This window comes from Rhipicephalus microplus, chromosome X (assembly GCF_043290135.1).
Source record: "Rhipicephalus microplus isolate Deutch F79 chromosome X, USDA_Rmic, whole genome shotgun sequence".
Classification (NCBI taxonomy): Eukaryota; Metazoa; Arthropoda; class Arachnida; order Ixodida; family Ixodidae; genus Rhipicephalus; species Rhipicephalus microplus.
Genome location: NC_134710.1, coordinates 227,115,860 through 227,139,176, shown reverse-complemented (window position 1 = coordinate 227,139,176; position 23,317 = coordinate 227,115,860). Strand labels below are relative to the sequence as shown.

At 45.5% G+C, this 23,317-nt stretch overlaps 1 protein-coding gene across 1 annotated transcript in view; it reads left to right on the top strand.

Moving 5' to 3' along the window:
- The first annotated feature begins 1,770 nt into the window (after positions 1-1,770).
- Positions 1,771-23,317, top strand: part of LOC119187449 (S-adenosylmethionine synthase) — a 33,132-nt gene continuing 11,585 nt past the window's right edge. Inside the window, exons 1-8 of the mRNA XM_037435562.2 lie at positions 1,771-1,993; positions 7,999-8,076; positions 8,197-8,319; positions 10,220-10,332; positions 12,978-13,121; positions 16,081-16,299; positions 19,632-19,814; positions 20,349-20,482. Coding sequence (XP_037291459.1) covers positions 1,864-1,993; positions 7,999-8,076; positions 8,197-8,319; positions 10,220-10,332; positions 12,978-13,121; positions 16,081-16,299; positions 19,632-19,814; positions 20,349-20,482 — 1,124 coding nt within the window. The 5' untranslated portion in view covers positions 1,771-1,863. The remainder of the gene's footprint in view (positions 1,994-7,998; positions 8,077-8,196; positions 8,320-10,219; positions 10,333-12,977; positions 13,122-16,080; positions 16,300-19,631; positions 19,815-20,348; positions 20,483-23,317) is intronic.

Sequence of the window (23,317 nt, the reverse complement as noted above, 5' to 3'; positions counted from 1 at the left end):
TGAGTCGGTGTCCAGTGCTGTTTGTACATCATAGTACGAGCCAGTGCAGATAGAGAAGTTTATGCGCATATACGGCATTATATGCGTACCGCCTTCCTTGCCTGTGCGTGTCAGTTTCTTAATGATAACTCTTTCTGTTTTAAGTGTAAACACTGTACAGAACGGAATTCTGCCAAATATGGACTGCAAAGCAGTCCCACAGGCTCTCGGGATTCGATATACAGATAGCTTTCTTGGACACACGACCAACCGACACTCCGGCACGGTTGAGTATCTACACGGTTCGCTCGCTGGATTCCGTGCCGACCAATTGTGCCCTCGCGATCTCCGACGACAGTGCAGCTCTGGCCGACTGGGTTGGTCCTACGCCGCCTCCTGACGCCGGTCCCCGACGACGACGACAGCGTAGCTCTGGCCGACTGGATTAGCCCTACGCCATTTCCTGTTGCCGACAAGGGCTCTAGCCAGTGGTGCCCCGTCCTCGGACTCCTGCGACCGTATTCACCTTTCCTATACTCTCTTTACTTCCATCGTCGCTCGCTGTCTTTGCGCATCTTTCTTTCTATATATATATACCTTTATCCATATCCTTTTAATTCTTCCTCACCTCCGTCTCTTGTGAGCTACTGTTGAGGTGTCACACCAAATGCAGACAGTTATGGGGCTCACTTTTCTCTTCTTTTCCCTTTTATAACCACATAACTATCTACACCAGTGGTTTTCAGCCATGTGTGCTTCGGAGAACCGGACACCCTTGCAGTGAGAGAAAGGGAGTGGGGTGGGTGTCATAAATTAACTCAACATGCCGCGCGAATCAGGTACCTTTTATTTCTACCTGGCAAAGAGGGGGCAAACTAAAGTCACACGTAAAATCACATCTCGACAGCTTGTCATTAAGTTGTGCGGTCTGCAGCTACATTCGACTTGCTTCTAGCCATGTTTGCTATTCAAATATCCAAGCCTAGATAAATTATGCTCGCGTTGTAGATGCCGTAAAAAACAGCAACAAAAGCTCTACAGTCATTCATAGAGAAAGGGAAACGTAGGTCTGCTGCGGCAAAATTCAAAAATTGTATGAGACGAAGCATAATAAAATCAGCAAAAGCTCTTATCACGGAACATAGTGTGCCTCTAAAAAACATATTTGTTTATATTTCGATGCTAGCTAGCTAGGTTTTGTGGCTACTCTAAAAAAATGGCTTCGGGGACCTCCTAATGAATGCCATTTGAGAATCACTGACCTACAAATTCAACACTTGCAGGGCATCTTAGGTGTCCCTACGAGACCATAAGACCAATGTAGTTCAAGAAAGCGTAAAACAATATAAAACAAATATTTCGTTTCGTAGTGAAAGCATCGGGAACGTTTTCCAACGCGAGCGAGCCCCAGGTAAGGAGGCGCCAACAAGGAACAAGGCAGCCACTAAAACAACAACCGCTACATGACGCCAAAAGAGAAGCCTCTCGTAGCTCCTGTATCTGATGCGGAATTAAGCCTCTGGTACCTTCGCGTGGCTAAGTTCATGGTGAGCTGAACGAACCGAAATCGAGAAGTAGGAAGGTCGGCATCGGAGGCTAACGGTATCGCTCAGGCTGCCGCCGAGCCCTCGCCCACGACAGCTTTGCGAAGGGTAGCCACTCGCAAGTATAGAGAAAGGAAAACACACGATAAGGCACCCGGTCAGCGGACGGCATTGCAAGTAGAGGACCTGCGTCCACGTGATTACTCTCGCGCTGAGATTAGTATAAAGCAAGCAAGGCGGGACGCTGAGCTCCAAATCAGTGTCGTCGCCGATAGTGTGCGACAAAGCGCCAGGAGCAGGCTCGTGTGGACGACTCCCATCGATCAAGAAGACGTGCAGCATGGGCACCTTACAAGGATCCAACGGAGTCGGCGTCAACGGCGTCCGCCACGTGGACGGACAACAGGAGATGCCCGGCGAAGAGGAGACCTTCCTCTTCACTTCCGAGTCGGTCGGTGAGGGACACCCCGGTGAGTATGACTTTGCAAGAAAAAAAGACGCGCAGAAAACAAACAGAAAATTGAAGTAGCTGTAGTAGTACCGCACTGTCACCGCACGTCTCCGTGGGGCCCTGACCTGGCCCAGGAGATGTGCCGTGGAAGTTGCAGTGATTGAGGCATTGGGCGATGCCTTTCAAGCACGTCGTGTACTGCGCACTGGTAGTGGCGCATTGCTACCCTCACGCCCCCGACTGTTCTTCAGCAAGTAAATTACAAACCACGCTGCCAGACCTCGCGTCACCGTACACCAAAGCACAGCTACGTATTACTCGTGTATTTATATACATACAAGGATATACATCTACATTCCAAGTGCTGCAACGGCCGCAAATTCTCGGTTTTATATAGCGCAACGTCCGGTCAATTAAATTTTGCAATGCATCGTTTGTCAAAAATTTCCAATTTCAGAGCCTAATAGTCTTTCATGTGCCAGAAAATTGCAAAACTGACAAAGTAAACAAAACTAGAGCGTTGTGCGACGTCCTGTGCCATATAACAGCTCCTATATGTGGACTAAATTTATACTGTGCTGTCGAACGAAGTCAAAATCACATTTTCATGTTTCTTAAACTATCAACTACTAAATAAGCAACACGAATTTCCAAAACACATTTTCCTCTTAGTAAAAAAGATTACCTGTAGTCATTTTCCTTCCCTTTTTCAATAATCCCGTTACTTTCAGAAGGAAATTCAAATAACGAAAATTTAATCCCTTTATTACTTTCACGTGTGTGAAGCCACCCTGATGGTGTTCATTTTCCTCTTCACGTTCGGTCTGATGCTCGTTTTCCAAAGAAAGCTCTCAACCAGCTTGCCTCTTTGAGTATCAAAGATAACGACTCAACGACTCCCCCCCCCCCCGGCCCCCCTTTCATCGCACCCTCTCTAAAAATCCTGTATTATATGTAAGCCATATGGCGGTTGCGTGTTGTTTCAGGTTAGTTTGATGAATGCGAATCCTGCCGTATACGGACGTTCCAAGTCGCAGTGGCTGCGAATAAAAAGAAACGCTTCATGTCTGCCTGTACGTGGTAGTGGAAGTTTATTACAACTATGAACTGTGCAAGGAACTATGTGAATTCCCAATGAGACGTTGCACGCATGTCAAACGCCAAATACTAACACTGGTATGAACTGATATTGGCATTTTGCGTCGATGGAAGTGAAGCCATTACCTGGGTCGGCATTGTAGCCGTGACAGCCATGGTGGTCACTGTGAATCAGTCCCATTTCTGGTTTCTGCTGACTGATAGTATCTGTAATTATCTCGCGCCTTTTGCTTACAATCATTTTGTTACGGTTGGGCGAATTTAGGGAGCTTCGAGAACGTGGTTAATATGGTGAAGAGTCGGGAATAGCATATCTAGTACTATCTGGCCAATTACATCGAGAACTAAAGATGCGGGAAGAGAGAACAACAAAGAACGGGGACGTGTCGACGTAATAGCCTATAATGAGTGGTGCCTCTCATACACAATAAACTTGTTCACAGTAAACATTAGCTGGCGGACATTGCGGACATTATATATCATTGTATTGTGCCCAATGTTTGCCTAGTTTCCATAGAAGCACGCATAGTCCCGATACGCTTCACAACAAGCCATGTAAATGTGTTTCACGTGACGATCTCAAACATCACCTTTGTTGCGAGCCGGTACAGTTACCAACGTCTGACAATGTACCCGCAGTCCACTCTGAGAACGGGCGATACTTCGTGCAACAAAGATAGCCTGGAGTGCCTTACGTTCGACAACATATCGGAAACACAAACACTGAACACTAGATATGGTCTTCGGAGTGTCCCGTAGGTAGCACTATAGCACTCATGGTTGTCTACACCATTATGCATACGTGTACATTCTACTTCTTCCTGTACGGTATTCCTATGAGCGATGTCTCATGTGAGGAATGGGTAGAAAAATTAGAAGGAAAGAATAAATGAAAATAAAAGGTGATTAGAAGTGACAACGAGGTAAGGAAATGCTATTTCGATCACTGAGTGGATTTCATAGTTTCATACAGTGGGGTAGATATCAGCGCGATTACACTGATGAAAAAAATCTGTGCAGTTACGATGTGCAAGTTGAGAACCGAGAAGGTGCATATCTTATTCTTGATATATTAGTAGGGTTGATTGGCCTGCGTAATAGAATGAGTTTGCTTCGTTTGTATTTGCCTCGTTTGTACCCGTTATTCCTTCTACACCTTGGAGCATAGCCAACAAGGACTGCCTCTTTTTAATCAATTTAACTCTCTATACAACTTCCCACTATTTTACCCTCGTGATAGATATCAGACAACGTGACAAAATTAAATCATCTTAATTCACAGCTATTGCAAACGTCCTATTGCAACTACGTCTTCCAGCTGAATGCAAGGACTATTCATCATGGTGACTTTAAGCACAACGAAATGCCTTTGTCGCTTTGACACACATAGGCCCCAGCAGCAAGAAACTTGCGAATGTAGCGTGTTTCTTGACAATATAATTTCTTAGAAACTTCAGTGGAGACATTGGCAAAATATTTCTCAACGGGCCTCATGCTTGCTGTCTTAAAGCAATGCTATGATTGGCCACCCTGGCGCAGTCAGCGCCAGCCAAAGGACAGCATATTAATTCGCAGCTCTGTTGAGTTGGAGAACTGCAATTTGAGAAGAATGTCTACGTGTTCTTTACGCCCTATGATGGTCATCTGCAAAGAACTTTTGTGCGTTGAAAAACACCAACTACCTCTTCGGTGTAATCAATGTAGGGTCTTATACAATAATCAATGCGTAGCATACTTTCTCAAAACTATCAACCTTTCTTTCACAGAAATTCCTTCGCGTAGAATAAATCAGGCAGTGCCACGCATACATGAATGTAAGAAATGCATTGATGTTCAGTTATATGTAAGAAACGGGCTATAGAGTGCGTTTAATGCATGACAATAAGCAGTGATTATGCTAAACTTTTAACATTTTTGCGAACACCCACGCGATTCATCACACAGTTCTGCCTTTGACTATGACAGTAAGGCGAACGATCAACGTTGTATAACAGCTGCACTTCAATGTTGAGCTAGCAAAGTAACATTCACCCATTTTTGACACTTGTCCTTGTGATGGACAATCGATACCCCTTCATTGAACGGGCACCCTTGACAGGGTAGAAAGGCGATTGCTGTCGTTATTGTACTTGACGGATTAGATAAACGGTCTTTCATTGAAAGAAGGCCCTGCAGCAGTGTTACTAATGGGTGTCTGCGCAACTACGTGCTATAGAATTTCCAGGAAACTCGTCTGGTCAGATAGGCCTTGATAGCACTACGTGCCAAACGTAGCTCGCGTACAAAAAATAAATAAATAAAAATAAAAATAGTTATTCCTTCTTCAGCATTCCTTTGCATCGAGCAGCTAGGAAATCGAGCTGAATGCGTACCGCAGCAAAGACTGCTGTGACGACAGGGGTGAAATCTTCAATCACTACACACGAAGTACGGTAGTTCAAGTGGAGGCTGTAACGTCGAAAGGTTTCATTAGTATATAAGTCAAACTTTCCTTTTTTCGACCCGATTGGGTTCTGTGGACAAATATCCTGATGCTGGCAGAACCGTTCAGAAAGTGAACTTGTCACCTTGTCAAGAAAGAACAAAGTGACCAAGAAGAAAAAAACTTGCAAAGCTCTGCAGTGAGTTATTTAAAAGATATTTGCTTGCAGTTGCGCATTTTGTGAGGTGACTGCGATAAAACGACTACACCCAGGTTCTCGTGATGATGATACGCTGAAAGAACTAACTTAAAAAAGGATGGAAGCTATCTTGTGCACTTGGCGAAAATCATTCCTTCGAGTTTATATGATAAGCGGAAAAGCCAAAGATCGTTCAGCTACTTCGCAGGAATGACTTGGTTTCAACACTTCACAAATACGAACAAACGAAACAGTAAATCAGACATGTTTTCTACCTCGATCATTGACCATAAGGGTTAGTAGGGTTGATTTTGATTTTGATTGATATGTGGGGTTTAACGTCCCAAAACCGCCATATGAGTATGAGAGACGCCGTAGTGGAGGGCTCCGGGAATTTCGACCACCTGGGGTTCTTTAGCGTGCACCCAAATCTGAGCACACGGGCCTACAGCATTCCCGCCTCCACCGGAAACACAGCCGCCGCAGCCGGGATTTGATCCCGCGACCTGCGGGTCAGCAGCCGATTACCTTAGCCACTTGACCACCGCGGCGGGGCGTAGGGCTTATTTCACGGCTGCTGCTCGGGCACGCGCCTTATTCAGTACGCACATTGCTTCAACACAACGATACTTTACACTACCACATTCAATATATCTGCCGCCGCGGTGGTGTAGCGGTTAAGGCACTCGGCTGCTGACTTGAAGATCGCGGTTTGATCCCAGCTGCTGCGGTCGTATTTTGGAGGAGGCGAAATCGTTAAGACCCATACATGTGCTGTGCGATGTGAGCGCACGTTAGAAAACACCAGATGATCAGAATTTTCCCAGCCCTCCACGGCGTCACTCATAGTCATATCGTAATTTTGTGACGTGAAACCCAGATAATAATTGCCTTTCATATATCACCATGCCTATATGCAATGAAAACGTTTTTTTCTCTCTTATTCAGGCATATATACTGCACGGTGTTCATGTATACGTTAACTGTCCCAGGCGGGAACGTGTCCTGCTAATAACATATTAGAGTGAATCCATCGTCGGCGCATAGTACTTCGAACTGTCCTAAATGGTATATCATGAGAACACTGAAAATGCGCTTGTTTGGTCTCCCTTCTTTTTCTTTTCTTTTTGTTGCTTGTGGGGCTCTGCAAAAAAAGCGCTTCTTTCACAAAGTGATTTCAGTAGACTGACACACACCCTCGCTGCGTTTATCTTTGCGAAATACAAGCGCATGAGAACTTTTTAACTGCAAACCAACGCAATATGCGCGCGTCGTACTAGCATCGGACTAGAAAAGATGCTGCAGAACACAAAGAAATTAGGAGTTATTCGGAAGAAGACTGCTCTGTCTAGCATACAGTCATTTTCCATTCATCGGCAAGCTGGTAGCACGCAGGACTTTTGCGGGCACATGTATTTGCAATGGCTCTTATAACATGCTGACAAAGTAAACGCTTGAGCACACCTTTGTTTTGCGTAATCCAATGTTATATACCGACATGAAACATGCACATACACTAAAGCTCTGGTTGTACCACCTCCCAAAAAACACGCACCTCTTCAATAGGCACCGCGTGATATTGGGCGGTTTATTTGGTCTTCTTAATTTTGGGATGGCAAACTTTTAAAGCGAAGTGTGTGTGCAATCACATGATCCAGCACGGGCTGTTGAGCAGCAAAGTACACAGCGACAAGGAGCACATTTATGTTTTGTGCAAAAACTAACTATACATGAATTCGTGTAAGTATATGACATCGAGTGCGAGCTCCTCTAAAGCCTCATTGACTAGGCGTCATTAGGTATGCTCCCTCAATGGCTCCCTCGTTGGGTATGCGCCATTGTGACAAAGTGGGCTCGGAAGTTTTGGGTTTCCATTTATTGAGTACAACAAGTGGATCTGACACATTCATCATTATTATTTTTTGTGATTTTTATAGAATAATGTGTTATTGTATTGTAAATTAATATTACCACATGTTGCCATTTTTTTGGCGGAATTATTAATGCCATAGTCTCAGAAATGTGTTCCTACAGCGTTATATACGTGCTCTAAAATATTACTCCTGTACTGCAGGGTTTATCTCATAGACACGAACGCCAGATTCTCTCATTAGTCTTAAACAAAGCAAGCAACTGTTTAGTCTGCAATGTGAAGAATAACTGACATTATTTTGTAAAGAATAATCTACGTCAACTACATCAGTCAAGTTGAATGGTTATTTTTTGTGTGAATGTCTGGTTTCAGCTGCAATGTAAAAGTAAATTACTCAGTTTTTTCCCTCCTTCCTTGTGACTTTATGTGCAGACAAAATGTGCGACCTCATCAGTGACGCAGTACTGGATGCATACCTGACCAAGGACCGAGACGCAAAGGTGGCATGTGGTACGTATGCATTTCCCATTGCACGTGACTTCCTATCAGGCGGGCAATCAAAGCAGAAAAAAAGTTCTGAATAATAAGGAAGCGAAACAATGTAATAATGGCTACTGTTCGTCTTTTCAGAATCGGTTGCTAAAACGGGCATGATCCTCCTTGCCGGTGAGATCAGCTCTAGTCACACGATCGACTACCAGAGGGTCGTTCGAGATACCATCAAGCACATAGGATACGACGACTCCTCCAAAGGTACGTTCCATATGTTTTAATGTGCCACCGCAGCTCCTTTACATCAAACATTTGTGGCAGAATTTTTTTTTCTTCTTCTGACACGTCACCACTTGGGGCATGAACTATAGTATCAGAAGGCTTCTAAAGAAGAGGAAGAAGGTTTTTGAACGCTCGTGAACTTGGCGAGTTCAAGTACGATTAACTCGCTTTGTGTTTTCAACCACGCTTCATGGTGCTACTGCTGTACTGCAGTTCGTGTTGCAAACTGCACGAAGAGGCATGTAACGCTTGAAACCCTGTTATGTTTCCACGTGGACACTGCATACATTCAAAATGGAGCTGTCACAATTCCTCCATGAAGTTTTTAAGTAACGCGGGCTTAGCGTATGGTTAGTAATGATCGGCAGACTGTTGTCAGTATGCATAGAAGAGTGCGCGGCGTGATGGTACTCAGGATGCGGGCTTGCGCCCTGTTTGGCGCCGCCAAACGCATCAGTTTGCTCGCCTGCATAGGGTTGCGCTTCGAGTATTGACAAAGCATCGCAAGCCTTCTTAAATGGAGGCTTCCAAGAGGGACTACTGCTTGCATACCTTGCAAATCTACGTCCACTGCAGTCAAAAGCATTCAGACTATATTGTTCAAGGACAGCTTGGTCTAAAAGCACCAGTACTTGGCATGAACATGACATGACTGTATATGAGGCTTCAAAATACTTGTTTCGCTGTCTGATATAGCACAGTACTTCAGGAATATATACTTCTTCATGGACTTTCAGACAAAAATATCTGCTTGAAGAAATAATGACTGTAGAATTATTTCGTAAAGTTGTTAACCCTTAAAAAGTGTCTGCGAAAATATAAGATAGGAAGAATTGCTGTCTCCTAACACTCCCGTTAATTTGTGAGTCTTTTGTATGATAGTTGCAAGTTGCTTCCCCCCCCCCCCCGCAAATGCAGCCACATATGCATCGACACTCAAGCGCGTTTCGTTACTGAAGTGGCGTAAATGTGCCATGAACCTCATTAGAACTGTCGTGTGCTGCTACTCTGGAAAATCATCGATGAAGCTTGAGGCACGAGTCCCCATGAAAGAAGGTATACAATACACGTGCACAAGGGGAGAGAAGCAGACAACTAGCGTGGTGTTTCCTGATTAACTAGCTTAACTTTCTTTCGTTTTGGCGCGACGCGCTTGAAGAAACGTTGATCAGACATGATTTACCCATATTGAACGTTCGTGCCAGCTTTTCTGTTTACCGTTTGTAGTCAAAGCGGTATGACAAACATGCGTCTAACCACGTCACATCATTACAGAGATTTATTTTATTTTTATTTTGTACAACACTGCAGACAGTAGTCCAAGCATGCAGGAGAGGATGTACATAAACAGACACAAAAAACAAAAAGATCAAAGCTCTCTGCATAACAAGGGTGAAGATGATGTAATTGAATTTCACTCTGTGACTATTCGAGGGGAGAATGAATATTTCTATAAAATAGTTCTTGTGAATGCAGGTTTGATGCAATCGTCGTGCTTGTGACGTGACGCTCGACCGATGTGTTTCTCAAAGTAATCGTCAGAGTTTATTCCAAGTTTATTTAAATAAACCGAAGATAATATAAGCAACCTTTGATTGCGCGGCAGTGGTCATGACTATATAAGATGTTCTACTGATTATGAAATGAGGTCATTTGACCACGTCTTCGAGCAGTATAACGCGTCGCGGGTCACACCTGTTCTTTGAGAAATACAATGTCAATCCTTCCTGTTTACACTAAAACCACAGTTGAAACCGCACTGTGCTATAGCACAGTGTGGTTTCAACTAACAGTACGAGACTTTGTCGAGATGCGTAGTGAGGAAACAAATCACAAATAAAAATAGGAGTCGTAATGAGATGGTGGTCTTTTCGCGCAGGTTTTGATTACAAGACATGCAACGTGGTCGTCACGATCGAACAGCAGACGCAAGAAATCGCCAAGGGCGTTCATCACAACCGCGAAGAAGACGACCTTGGTGCCGGCGACCAGGTAAACGCATCGCGGACAGTGGGGACCACCACCAAAAAATCTGCTCTTTGTAAACCTCGAAAGCGAAGACGTACGCCAGTGCACGTTACCACGCCGCGGTGGTCTAGTGGCTAAGGTACTTTGCTGCTGACTCGCAGGTCATGGGATCGAATTCCGGCAGCGGCGGCTGCATTTTCGATGGAGGCGAAAATGTTGTAGGCCCGTGTGCTCAGATTTGGGTGCACGTTAAAGAACCCCAGGTGGTCGAAATTACCGGAGCCCTCCACTAGGGCGTCGCTCATAATCATATGGTGGATTTGGGACGTTAAACCCCACATATCAATCATCAATCCAGTGCATGTTTACTAGATGGAACTGCGCGTGCATTGTGTTTGCCGCATTAGTACATCATGAATGTCATGGCCGGGCCCAGAACTTTTTTTTTCAGGGTGTGTTCAAGTGTAAAACGGCTAACGTTGGCAACTGGTGGTTGATGTGAAGGCGTGTGAATACATGAAATTTTAAAGCATAAAAAAATTCCAAGGTATGCCCCAACCCCCTCTGCACCCCCCCCCCCCCTTTCATAATAGTTACGGCCCTGATGAATGCTGATGGCATACATATATACGGTTTCCAGTGCTCCAAAATTTCACCTAGTTTTGTCGCCTCTTTTAGAGGACGTAATTTAAGGGGTATTCTCGTCAATAATGAATTAATCTGATATGAGGTAATAAACATGCATTGAGTGTTTATATAGATAAACTATTCGGCTAATTGTCGTCTACACGTAAAACAACGAATGGCCTCTTCTGAACGTAATCACGAAGAAAGCATTATCCATGTGCCCTGAAATTTTGATATGAAGTGTGCTTACTGAACAGCTTAGGCTTGACTTTCACCACAGCTCACCATTGTAAAATGAACTGGAAATGTTGTGAAACGCCGAAATGCCCTTCGAAATTTTGCTCATTCAAAGATATCATTCGCACAAGAATGTAATACAGTTCGTAATAAATATGGCAAAATTAATTTATCTTTGTGAAAACTGATCTCTGGCAAGCTTCAACATACTGTCAATGCTCGAAACAAATGGGATATAAAGTTGGAGATGGGACTGAATCCATTAAGCGTGGAAACAAGAATAACTTTATGTGTGTTACTTCATTCGCTTTCGTATTGCTGAACCCAATACTAATGAACTGCAAATAAGCGTTGTTAATTGGCCGAAATATTAAGCGCTTATTAATTAAATAATTCAAACAGAACTTGTTGCAACTACGACAGCAGGCAGCCAAAGTACGTATTCGCTGTAATTTAGGCTTCACTATTAGGAAGTTCTGGAAGAAATCTACAGGGGATCAACTGCTACCATAGTGCTTTATAAAGAAAGCAACAGAATACCAATCAAGAAGGGTGTGAGGCAGGGGGACACAATCTCCCCAATGCTATTTATCGCATGCTTACAGGAGGTTTTCAGAAGCCTAGAATGGGAACAGGTAAAGATAATAGTTACTGGAGAGTACCTTAGTAACCTGCGCTTCGCCGATGACATTGCATTGCTGAGTAAGTTAGGGGACGAATTGCAACTCACGATTACGGAGTTAGACAAGGAGAGCAGAAAGGTGGGTCTTAAAATTAATCTGCATAAAACGAAAGTAATGTACAACAACCTCGGAAAAGAGCAGCGCTTCGATATAGGTAATACTGCACTTCAAGTTGTAAAAGACTATGTCTACTTAGGGCAGGTAATAACCGCGGAGCCGAACCACGAGATTGAAGTAACTAGAAGAATAAGAATGGGGTGGAGCACATTTGGAAAGCACTCTCAAATTATGGCAGGTATATTGCCACTATCCCTTGAGGGGAAGGTATATAACAGCTGTATCTTGTCGGTACGTAGCTACGGAGCAGAAACCTGGAGACTTACAAAGAGGGTTCAGCTTAAATTGAGGACGACGCAGCGAGCGATGGAAAGGAAAATGGTTGTTGTAACCGTTAGAGTCAAGAACAGAGTAGAGTGGATCAGGGAACAAACAGGGGTTAAGGATATCATAGTTGAAATCAAGAAGAGGAAATGGACATGGGCCGGGCATGTAGCGCGTAGACAGGATAACCGCTGGTTCTTAAGGGTAACTAACTGGATTTCCAGAGAAGGCAAGTGGGTTAGGGGAAGACAGAAGATTAGGTGGACAGATGAGATTAAGAAGTTTGCGGGCATGAATTGGCGGCAGCAAGCACAGGACCGGGTTAACTGGCGGAACATGGGAGAGGCCTTTGTCGTGCAGTGAACGTAGTCAGGCTGATGATTGATGATGATGATGATGATGATGATGATGATAAGGAAGTTCGCCATAAATAGTATGTTGTTCACGTCTGTATGAATAATCACATTAAGGAGGCTTTTAGCGTTAGCAGTGTCACTAATATATATTATGAACAGCCGTGGCCCCATATTAAAGAGTTATGGCTTTACATATATTGCTGCCTGACCCCTCTGCATATGCGTGTGTTGTTTAAATGTGTAAGGACGTATACACACGAATTGAAAATTTTCGGCCCGCGGGATTCAACCCCTTCTACCTCCGTGGCCCTACGAGTACATATGCCTATGTCTCTGGTGTGACGGATGTCACGCGTACAAACAATGTCTCCTTAATTTCCTGCAGGGTTTGATGTTCGGCTACGCTACCGACGAGACCCCCGAATGCATGCCGCTCACCGTCGTGTTGGCCCACAAACTGAATGAACGGCTCGCCGAGCTTCGAAGGAATGGCACCTTCTGGTGGGCAAGGCCCGATTCCAAGTCTCAGGTGAGTCCAGGTAGAAGGAGCTACAAGATTTTCTCACAATATGCATACAGTGAATGACAAGAGTAGAATGACGGGCTTGTGGTCATATACAGTTTGCGTACATTACACATGCAGCACATAATCCTGAAATAAAGGTTAGCCACAAAATGACAGGACAGGGTGCAAAATTTAAACTAAACTAATACGCAGTTTTGGAGAACGTGGGCTACTTACAAGACATAAGCGCCCATCAAATAACTCCGTACGACATAGACTCGCCATAATCTAATTTATTGCCATGATTTTGAAGCCTCCCAATACAAATGCCATCTGTACATTAGTGCCCTATGTTTTATCCGCTACACCTCTACTTTTGTTAACTTATGAGCAAGCAGACCATAGACAGCATGCTGCACGAGTGTTTCCGCTGCTGCGTGAAGCATTTATTTTAGCTCATATTTACAGGCGCCTCGAGGACTGCATTTCAAAAGGGGGCCGACACTCCCCTTAGATTAGTCAGTCAGTCAGTCAAGAACTTTAATATATGGTCCTGAGGAGTTTAAGCCACCAGGGTGCCCACGTGGGACGTCCTAGCAGCCGCTACCGTAGGCGACGCCCGAGTCGGGGCGGGAACGTGGTGGCGTTCCGCCAGTTCTTGGGCCCTCTGGACTGCCTTAAGTTGGTTTCGGAGATTGGGGCTCCTGAGTGCCTCCTCCCAGTCGGACTCACTGGTGAGAGGTCCCTGAGGTAACGCGGGACATTGCCAGAGCATGTGCGCGAGTGAACAGTACACTTCTGTGCAATCTGGGCACTGTGAATTTATGTCTGAATTATAATGGCTGAGTCGGCCCCGTGATGGGTACGATCTCGTTTGTAACATTCTAAAGGCTACTTCTTGCGCGCGTTCGAGTTTTGAATGGGGTAAAGGGTATCGGCTTCTGCTGTGTCGGTAGTGGGAGGTAATTTCATGGAAGGTGAGTAGTGGGTCATTAAACTGCACGTCTGGGCCCAGCTCTTCGGTGGCTGATTGATCGTCACGGTGGGTCAGTTCTCGTGCTCGATCATGAGCCATTTCGTTGAGGTTGGGTTGTTGTGGGTGAACGTCTTTGCCCATGTGGGCAGGGAACCAAGAGAGGTAGTGCGAGCCCGTATATTTCCGTGTTTGTAAAATGCGGGCTGCTTCTGGAGCGATGTTGCCGGTTTCGTAAGCCCGAATGGCGGCGCGAGAGTCTGTGAAGACATTAGTGAGTGAGGGGTCGGTCATCGCTAAAGCTATAGCAACTTGTTCGGCTATGGCGCTTGTTGATAGCCTAACCGAGGCGGCTGAGCGTAGGGCTCCGTCGCCATCTACTACCGCGAGTGCGAAAGAGGAGGAGTTACCGTATTGCGCTGCGTCGACGAATGCGGTAGAGTTGCGATTCGCGGCGGTACGGTTTAGGATCGCGCGAGCGCGGGCCAGCCGTCTGCCTTCGTTGTGTTGTGGGTGGACATTTCGCGGAAATGGGGTTACCATGTAAGTAGCTCGGACAACTCTGGGGAGGGTTACTGCGCGTTCAAGGCAGGGGTGTGGGGACATGCCGGCCTCGCTTAGAAGTCGGCGGCCTGCCTTGGAGGAGGAGAGGCGGATCACTTGGGCCGTGGTCTGGGCCTCGATCACTTCATCGATGCCGTTGTGCATGCCTAGTTGGTCGAGACGGGAAGTGCTCGTGTTTTGAGGCAAACCAAGGACTTGTTTAATGCTTTTGCGCATGAGTGTGTTTAGTTTCGTCTTTTCTACCTTCGTCCAGTTGTGGGCAGAGGCGACGTAATTGATGTGACTCATTAGGAACGCGTGGTATATGCGCAGAAGGTTGGCCTCTCCAAGGCCTCGTCTACGACCCGAGACTCGCTGAATGAGTCGGAGCATGTTCTCGGTTTTAGCTGTGATATGTTTAATTGTTCTTGCATGACAGCCAGTGGCCTCGACGAGGAGGCCGAGAATGCGTATGGAGTCCACGCGGGGTATTCGCTGCCCATCTTTGGCGTGTAGCGCTATGGGTAGATCACCTAAGGGTGTTAAGTTACGAACGCCTTGGCGAGATTGCCGGTACAGTAGCAACCCTTAGATTCATATTTTTTTTTCATTTTTGCGTGTGTTAGTTCGTGCCCGTTAACGTACAGACAAAATACACATACATACATACATACATACATACATACATACATACATACATACATACATACATACATACATACATACATACATACATACATACATACATACATACATACATACATACATACATACATACATACATACATACATACATACATACATACATACATACATACATACATACATACATACATACATACATACATACATACATACATACATACATACATACATACATACATACATACATACATACATACATACATACATACATACTCAAGAAGCCCAGAGAGGTGGTGTCAAACCATCCTCTCTGTCTTATCGCTACGCCTGCTCTTATTATAACCATCTATTCGTGAAACAATTTAACGTTTGTGGAAGCACTGACGACCAAAAACAAAAGTGTCATCAGCATTGCCAATAACATTTCAAGTAATGAAACAGAGTGACCGCGAAGACATTGTAACCATTAAAAACAATTAAAAACAGGCTCGCTTGCCAGTCAAATGTGCGTTGTATACAATACAACGCTTCTAAAGAAGAGAGAAAATCCCTTTGTAAGAGAAAGCGCAGGGGATGCATATCGTTCACTATGTGATATGTACGAGCGCTATTATTGAAATAATCAATAGTACCATAGATACAATCGACAGTTTAGTCACCAATTATTATCAATAGCTGAAAATCACTATTGGTAGTATTATTGATTGAATAATTGAAATCCAGCTATAGCTGGACAGCATGACACTTGAAAAGACTATCGACAGTATATTTTAATTATGGATTCCCGTCACTCATATGCAACACCAACTATCGCGCTCGCAGGTGACATGCGAATACGCGTTTCGACACGGCGCCACGGTTCCTAGGCGTGTGCACACGGTCGTTGTCTCAACGCAACACTCGGATGAGGTTTCGCTCGAGGAGATCCGGGAGCAGGTGATGGAGCAAGTGATTCGTGTCGTTGTGCCCGAGAGGTACCTGGACGACGAGACTGTCTTCCACATCAACCCTTGTGGCAGCTTTACAGAAGGCGGACCCATGGTAAGTGCAATGATGCTCACTTTAGCTTCACTCCTTTGGTGCCACCGACCATGTCGAAATCAAGACTTTATATCATTAATCCTTGCTAATATCAAGCGTAATATACCAGTTAAGTTTACGCGCAAGCTAATGTTAATGCCAAACTCGTTCACTAACCGTAGTTCGGCAAGTGCTGCTGCGGCATGCGGTGCGAGGAGGTAGGCAAGCGCCCCTTTTGCACACCCTTGAGGCGTGCGCAGGGTTCCCCATCAGAGAAAGAAAAGGCAAAAAGAAAATGGCTCCGTATCTGCATTTAATATGCAAATGTCGTCGAAATACGATAGTCTTGTGTGTAGAAAGAGTGAACAAAACATTTATTTGATGTTCTGCGCAAGAAAATCGGTGAATGGTATTCTGGAGGCGCTGCGTTAGAGTGCTTCAAGCGTGCAGCGGAGGCGAACGAGCGCATCAAGTCACGTTACACGTGAGACATGAGCGCCATCTGGCAGTATTCTTGCAAAAAGAAGCACGTGGCTCTGATATAGGTGTGCGCGCCTGTCTCAGAGGTGATAAGGTGTAGAACGCAAGGCGACGGGTAGTTGCCACCATGCACCGTCTCGTTTTAGCAAAGCGTTGGGAACACTTGCCTGTTCATGCAAGCGTTGCATGGTCAGCGCAGCGTGATAAGAGCTACGGTCCTTAAAATTACCCATGTATGCATTTTCTAGTAAAGACGCACATGTAGAATATATACGTGTTGTTGTGGTGCCCCAGACATGCACAGTAATCGCTTTTTAATCCACAATTGCACAAGTATGAACTCTGAACCTTGAGCAACGTTGGTGGGCGCTGTGGATGGGGTGGGCCATTTCAAGTACCCGATGCTGTTAAAAGTAGAGAAACAAACAAATGTACAGACATACAGACCAAAATTTTTGTGTCGAAGGTCCGGTGCGAGTCTTTGAAAAAGGTTCCTCGCGCCGGTGTACAGGATGAACTGCGCATGCGCAAGCCCGAAAGTCGTGGCCGTGCCACTGAAAGCGGTTGCATGCAATCTACCTCTATCGTGTGACGGTCGGTCGTGCGCTATGTAGCTCGTTAGCTTCGAAGTGATACTTTTATTTGTTTTCGATTCATGTCCTTGAGCTTCGATAGCAAAGTATTCGTGTAGATTCGGCACCGTTTTCGAGAGTCTTATTCAAATACTAGATGCCGTAGCCTTAGCGAGTGGCGATGGGCGCTTCCGGAATCTCTGAGGACATAGATTGCGTGTTTGTTGGATGTTTTCTCTATCTTTTGCTCTTGCGGGACGGTATCCGGCATAACGCTACGCCTTTGCGATACCGGAATACCAGATGTAGCAGCATAGGCGTGCGGAGAGAATGAGCGCACCCTTCCACTCCCCCTTCCACCCATTGGTTGAATAAGAAAGAAAGAAAGAAAGAAAGAAAGAAAGAAAGAAAGAAAGAAAGAAAGAAAGAAAGAAAGAAAGAAAGAAATGCAAAAGTGAAAACGGAGCGATTACGTGCTTCTCCGAAATGTCCTGCTTTGGGTCCAAGACTTCGAAGGGGTTAAACGCGGGCAACATTGAAGGCAACATCAGTGGCCCTCGGCCATTATTATCGTCATCAACAGACGCACATACTAACACGCGCGAATATACACATGGTCGGCCGACACCCCACCCTAACATTTTCTGGCTACGCCTCTGATGGCTATAACCATTCACATTAAAGTGGCACCCCCCTGACGGGCACCCGCTGCCTCCCTTTCCGAGCGCACGCATATGCATAGGCGCCGCTTCCCGTGCGCTTCAATAGGTTCATTCGTTTCATCTGCAGTTTGTGAACTGGTTCACGAAGGCGCTGAACTTCGGCATTCGTTTCACTAGTTCAGCGTAGCGGGGTGGCACCGCGGTATTCGTTTCGAAATAGTGCAGCTGTCACGCAAGGCAAGTACACTAATTTCCTGCCCCTGCTTGTGAAGTAGTGCCGAGTCTGTGTAGCATAAAATGGCTGCAGCTGCAGCAGACGACACAGCCGATTGCATTCGTGGTGCGACAGTCAACGTTTAACGGTAGTTGCACATGCTGGGCAACGTAGGCGGCGCAGTGTTTTACGGATCACAGCCCCCAGAACCCGCGAGAAGGCCGACCAGTAGCATAGGGCTTGCACGACATCTGCACTCTCGTATTCGTTCTCGCGTCATGTTGCTGCTGCACTTGCTGAAACATCCCCTTAACGACGACGGCACCCAGATGGCACCACCATGAACCAGTTCAGGAAGTGCAGGGTAAATCAAATGGGCCTAATATTTGCTAGGCTGAGCGTTGGAACTACACTTCGAACATCTTGTCTTTGGTGAAATTTTCAATATCGTTTAAAAACAGTGATCCATTCTTCCCAACTTGCCGCATAATATTACCACCTCCACTGTGTTGAAAAGTTCTGGCCAAACCGTCATTAATACTTTCGAAATTTACTTCATCATAGGATAGAATAAGTGTGCCCGCCTAACCTTCCTCCGGCATATATATATATATATATATATATATATATATATATGTGAACCTTGCCCCAGCACCGCAGTGACTAAATAAACGCAAAAAGAAAGGCTTGCGATGAGCAATTCATAAACATTTGCAGCCTTGAAAAAGACAAGACCGCTTGTCGAAACGTCGACCACAGCTATATACGTATATTACAAATACGTATCACAGAACACCAAGCATTCTCTTTGACGAAGGGGAAACTATATTATGTATATAGGGACAAGAGGCGAGTGGAAACGGGTAAAATGAATTCTCTAAGTACTTGGTTCAATATAATTTAATTCTTCCTAACAAAATATTTCTGTGGTCAGTTATAAGGAGAGGGTAGCGTCATTAACAAACTATCCATCCTTAACATCCCATCATCGAATAACAAAACAAACAAGACGAACAATGCGATGATGAGTTGTAGAGGAAATGGCGAGGCACACCAAATTACAATTTGGGCACTGATTACCGCTCATGCTGACAGAGAAATATAGTTGTATGAGTAGATTATGCGAGAAAAGAGCGGACCTGAATCATATACTGTAGCAGAGTGAAAGGGCAAAACAGAAAATACGATAACGGAGAATGCCCGGACTCTGAAAGGCATTTGCTTCGGCAATCCGGGGATGTCGCCAGGGCCCCAAGGACTCGTGGCTGCCATCTTGGGAAGGGAGCCAATACTTTCCAGACTGGCCGTTTTAAATGAGCCATTTCCTCCTTCACGAGGTCGTAATAGACATTCGCGTCATATCGACCCCGTCCAGCTGCGAGATAAGATATAATGTGGAAGTTGCAAGCTCCACTCTCGGCACAGGGTGATGCAGGTCTGACGGGCCGCAAGATCATTGTGGACACGTACGGCGGATGGGGAGCGCACGGAGGTGGCGCCTTCTCCGGCAAGGACCCGACCAAAGTGGACCGTTCGGCTGCATACGCCGCTCGCTGGGTGGCCAAATCGCTCGTCGTGGCCGGCCTCTGCAAGCGCTGCCTCGTTCAGGTCAGCATCACCTGTTGCACTCGAGCGCAGTACTCGAACTGCGCATATTAGTATTCTTATTAATTAGTATAATTAGTTACGGGTGACCGTTAGTTTTGTGGTAATATTCATTGGAAAGAAACCAAGCAATGGCTTCTTTTCGAGCTCTGGTGACCTGTTACTTTTGCCAAGGGTATCCTCGTCACTTACCGCGCAGAGCTTGCTGCAAAGACACAGCTGATGGCGTTCAATAATGGAACAGACGAACGCGTTCAATCAATATTCTGCCACATTACTGCTGTTCGGAGTAAATAATAATAAAAAAGCGAATAAATAATGGCAGATAACAAGTTACGTATCGCACGAAGTGGCTGTCTATTTCCTATTTAGGTTAATGACATGGCAGGGACTTGGCAGGCTTACCTTTCAGTCCAAGAAAGTGTTGAACGGTCCTCTTGATTTTACCGATGCGGTCTTTTCAAATGCAATGATGCTATACAAATTGCTATATAAGCATGGTTGGAATTTGTAATAATGTGCCGCACCCACTCGCAGCTGTCGTATGCCATCGGCATCGCCCAGCCCGTTTCCATTTCAATCTTCACCTACGGCACTGCGATCAAGACACCCAGGGAGTTACTCCACATTGTGAAGGAGAATTTCGACCTCAGACCGGGAAAAATTATCAAGTAAGTAGAGCGGAGATTACCAGAAAATTACGAAGCTTGCAAGAAAAAAAATTGATTACGCTAACATTCTATCAAGATCATTGGCGACGTTTGTTGGCTAACAATTGTTTAATTGCACATGATCATAAATATGTTCACGTTCATCGGGGCTATACTTAGTTCTCGCAAAGTATAACTCCCGTCGCTTTAGACATGAGTTACATCAAGGACTCTCAATAAGTAATTTCATGTATTAAATAATCCAGATAGCAATTTGTTTAGACGCATGTTTACTTGTATTCAGCACTATCTGAAATTTCCCCTCAAAAACGTAGACATAGTCAGATGAAAGGTTGACGGGAAATAGCTTTAACAGAAGCATGCTGCCTGGCCCGTTGCCAGCCAGTTGGCGCGCGTGACGGTGCAACTTGTAGCCAGCCTTATCGGCCTGCCACTGATCCGTCGAGTCAACGCCCCAGCTGATTTCGTTCGTTGAAACCGGGGATCTCAGCAACACGTTCTCGTTGCGCGAATGCGCTAGTCACGTGGTCTTTTTTTTTTTTCGCGGCACTTCTTTGCAGCTTCGAAAAAAAACTTCATACGTTACCTGAGAGTTTGTTCCCCGCATATAATGCAATGCGTGTTTCTGAAGGCGCTTTCGAACTTTAATCTTGAAATCTTGAGGCCCCGCCGTGGTGGTCGAGTGGCTAAGGTACTCGGCTGCTGACCCGCAGGTTGCGGGATCGAATCCCGGCTGCGGCGGCTGCATTTCCGATGGAGGCGAAACGTTGTAGGTCCGTGTAGTCAGATTTGGGTGCACGTTAAAGAACCCCAGGTGGTCGAAATTTCCCGAGCCCTCCACTACGGCGTCTCTCATAATCATATGGTGGTTTGGGGACGTTAAACCCCATATATCAATCAATCAATTGAAGTCCTGAGCCCAGTCAGGGTAGCCTAGACACTAAAGGAACACTGAAGTGAAACAATTAATCGGTTTAGATTGACAAATTCTACCCTAAAAATTCTAATAACATTAATTTCGCGATCGGGCCTTTCATAATACGCAGATAAAATCAGTAAAAAGCTTCGTTTTTTTTTAAATTTCGCACCAAAATTCTCCGCACGTTACGTTACTGATTTCAAAGTGCATTTTACATATTTTGACAACATTCACCCAACGAAATTTTCTCGGACTTAATATGTTAAGCCTCTGCTCGCACAAGAGGGCAATGAGCTTCACATTTATTGAATAGGAACGATGTACTAGGTCCGTGTAGGCACCGTCAAAACCTATGACGTCATGGTGATTGTTGCGGAAACTTCAAGATGGCGTCGCCACCCCGCATTTTGTCGCTTGCAAGGCGTCTCTTTGAGGTAAGCGCGGAGATTCTGGCATAGCGAATTCGTTTTCTCTTCAGTATCCCCTAAAAAAGGGGAAAAAAGGAGGGGGGAGGGATCATACAAAAGCCACCAAAGCACATGATGACGAGCGGTGTTACTTATAATGCGCCAGATTCGTCAACACTAGGTGCCTGCTATCCCGCGCGCGTGGCCATTCCACTCGTGTTGGTGGACGAGAGGGCGGGGTCTTTGCTGCCCTGTGTGACTAACCCACCTGACAGTAATTTGAGGCTACGAAATACGCCGTGGTCGCAGGGGAAGTGAGAGATGAAAGAGGGCGGAGAGAAAAGGCAACCTTGTCCAGATGAGTAATACAAGAGTCCTTCAATGCTAGAAGGACTCTGCTAATACACGACCCCGATGGTCTAGTGGTTGGAGCATCTGATGGGTTCGGTTCTCAGCATCGTCAGAAAAAAAAATGCAACTCACTCAGAGTTGCTCAAAATATATTTATTTTGCTCTGAAGGCTCATTTGAACTTGCTCACTAAACGTCTCATACGGACCCAAACTCGCCAACATATTACAAAGCCGGACTCGCAGCTTCACCCGAGTCTGAGTAAGTCGATTCGAGTCCATCAAAGTAAAATTGGGCTTTCTCGATCATGGTTTGATGCTCTTCGACGCCAGTATATCACATAATCGGTGTTCTAAGATAGGGCGTTTGATCTTGTACCTTCAAATACGAGTAATCGGTTGGTTTCGATCCAGTAGCGGCATATTTATCGAGAACTTGCCATGAAACAGTTAACGGAGGTTATCATGGCACCCACTTCGCCTCTAATTGATAAAAAAAAGCCAAGGTAGCGCTTGAAAGCTAGTACGTCCACATATGTGTGAATAAACTTGCATATAAACGTAAGTCGATACAAGGCTGATAATAATGCTGAAGATGACTGACATAGGTCGGCGACAAAACGTGAAGCTCACACAGACTCACTCAAGAAATACACTCTGCGCTTGCGGCTTGCCAATATTTTACAGCGAAAGCTGTTCTGAGATCACAACCCACGGGTCACGCACGCGCAGTTGACCGCCACCACCGCTGCTGCCGCCGGTGTCCGTAACCACATCACGCGAAATTAGGTGATGATGAACAAACTTTATTTAATCAGCAGAAAGATCCTCCTCCCCTTTCAGGTGCGAGGGGGAAGGAAAGACCAAACCTAGACGACGGCCATGATCCCATAGACCTTGGCGGCGTCTTCGGCCTGCCGTAATAAGCGGGCATGTAATTGAGAGTCAGAGCTCAGAAGCGCGGTATTCCATCCACCCCCGTCTGGGAATTCGCCTCTCATGGGGGCCTGCGGGCATGCCCATAAAATGTGGCTCAAGTCCGCCCCGTTGTTGCAAAATTTACACTTGTCCGAATGAAGTTCCGGCACGCAGCGGTTCATTGTTACCGGACTAGGAAACGTATGGGTCTGGAGTAGGCGCCACGCCACCGCCTGTCCTTT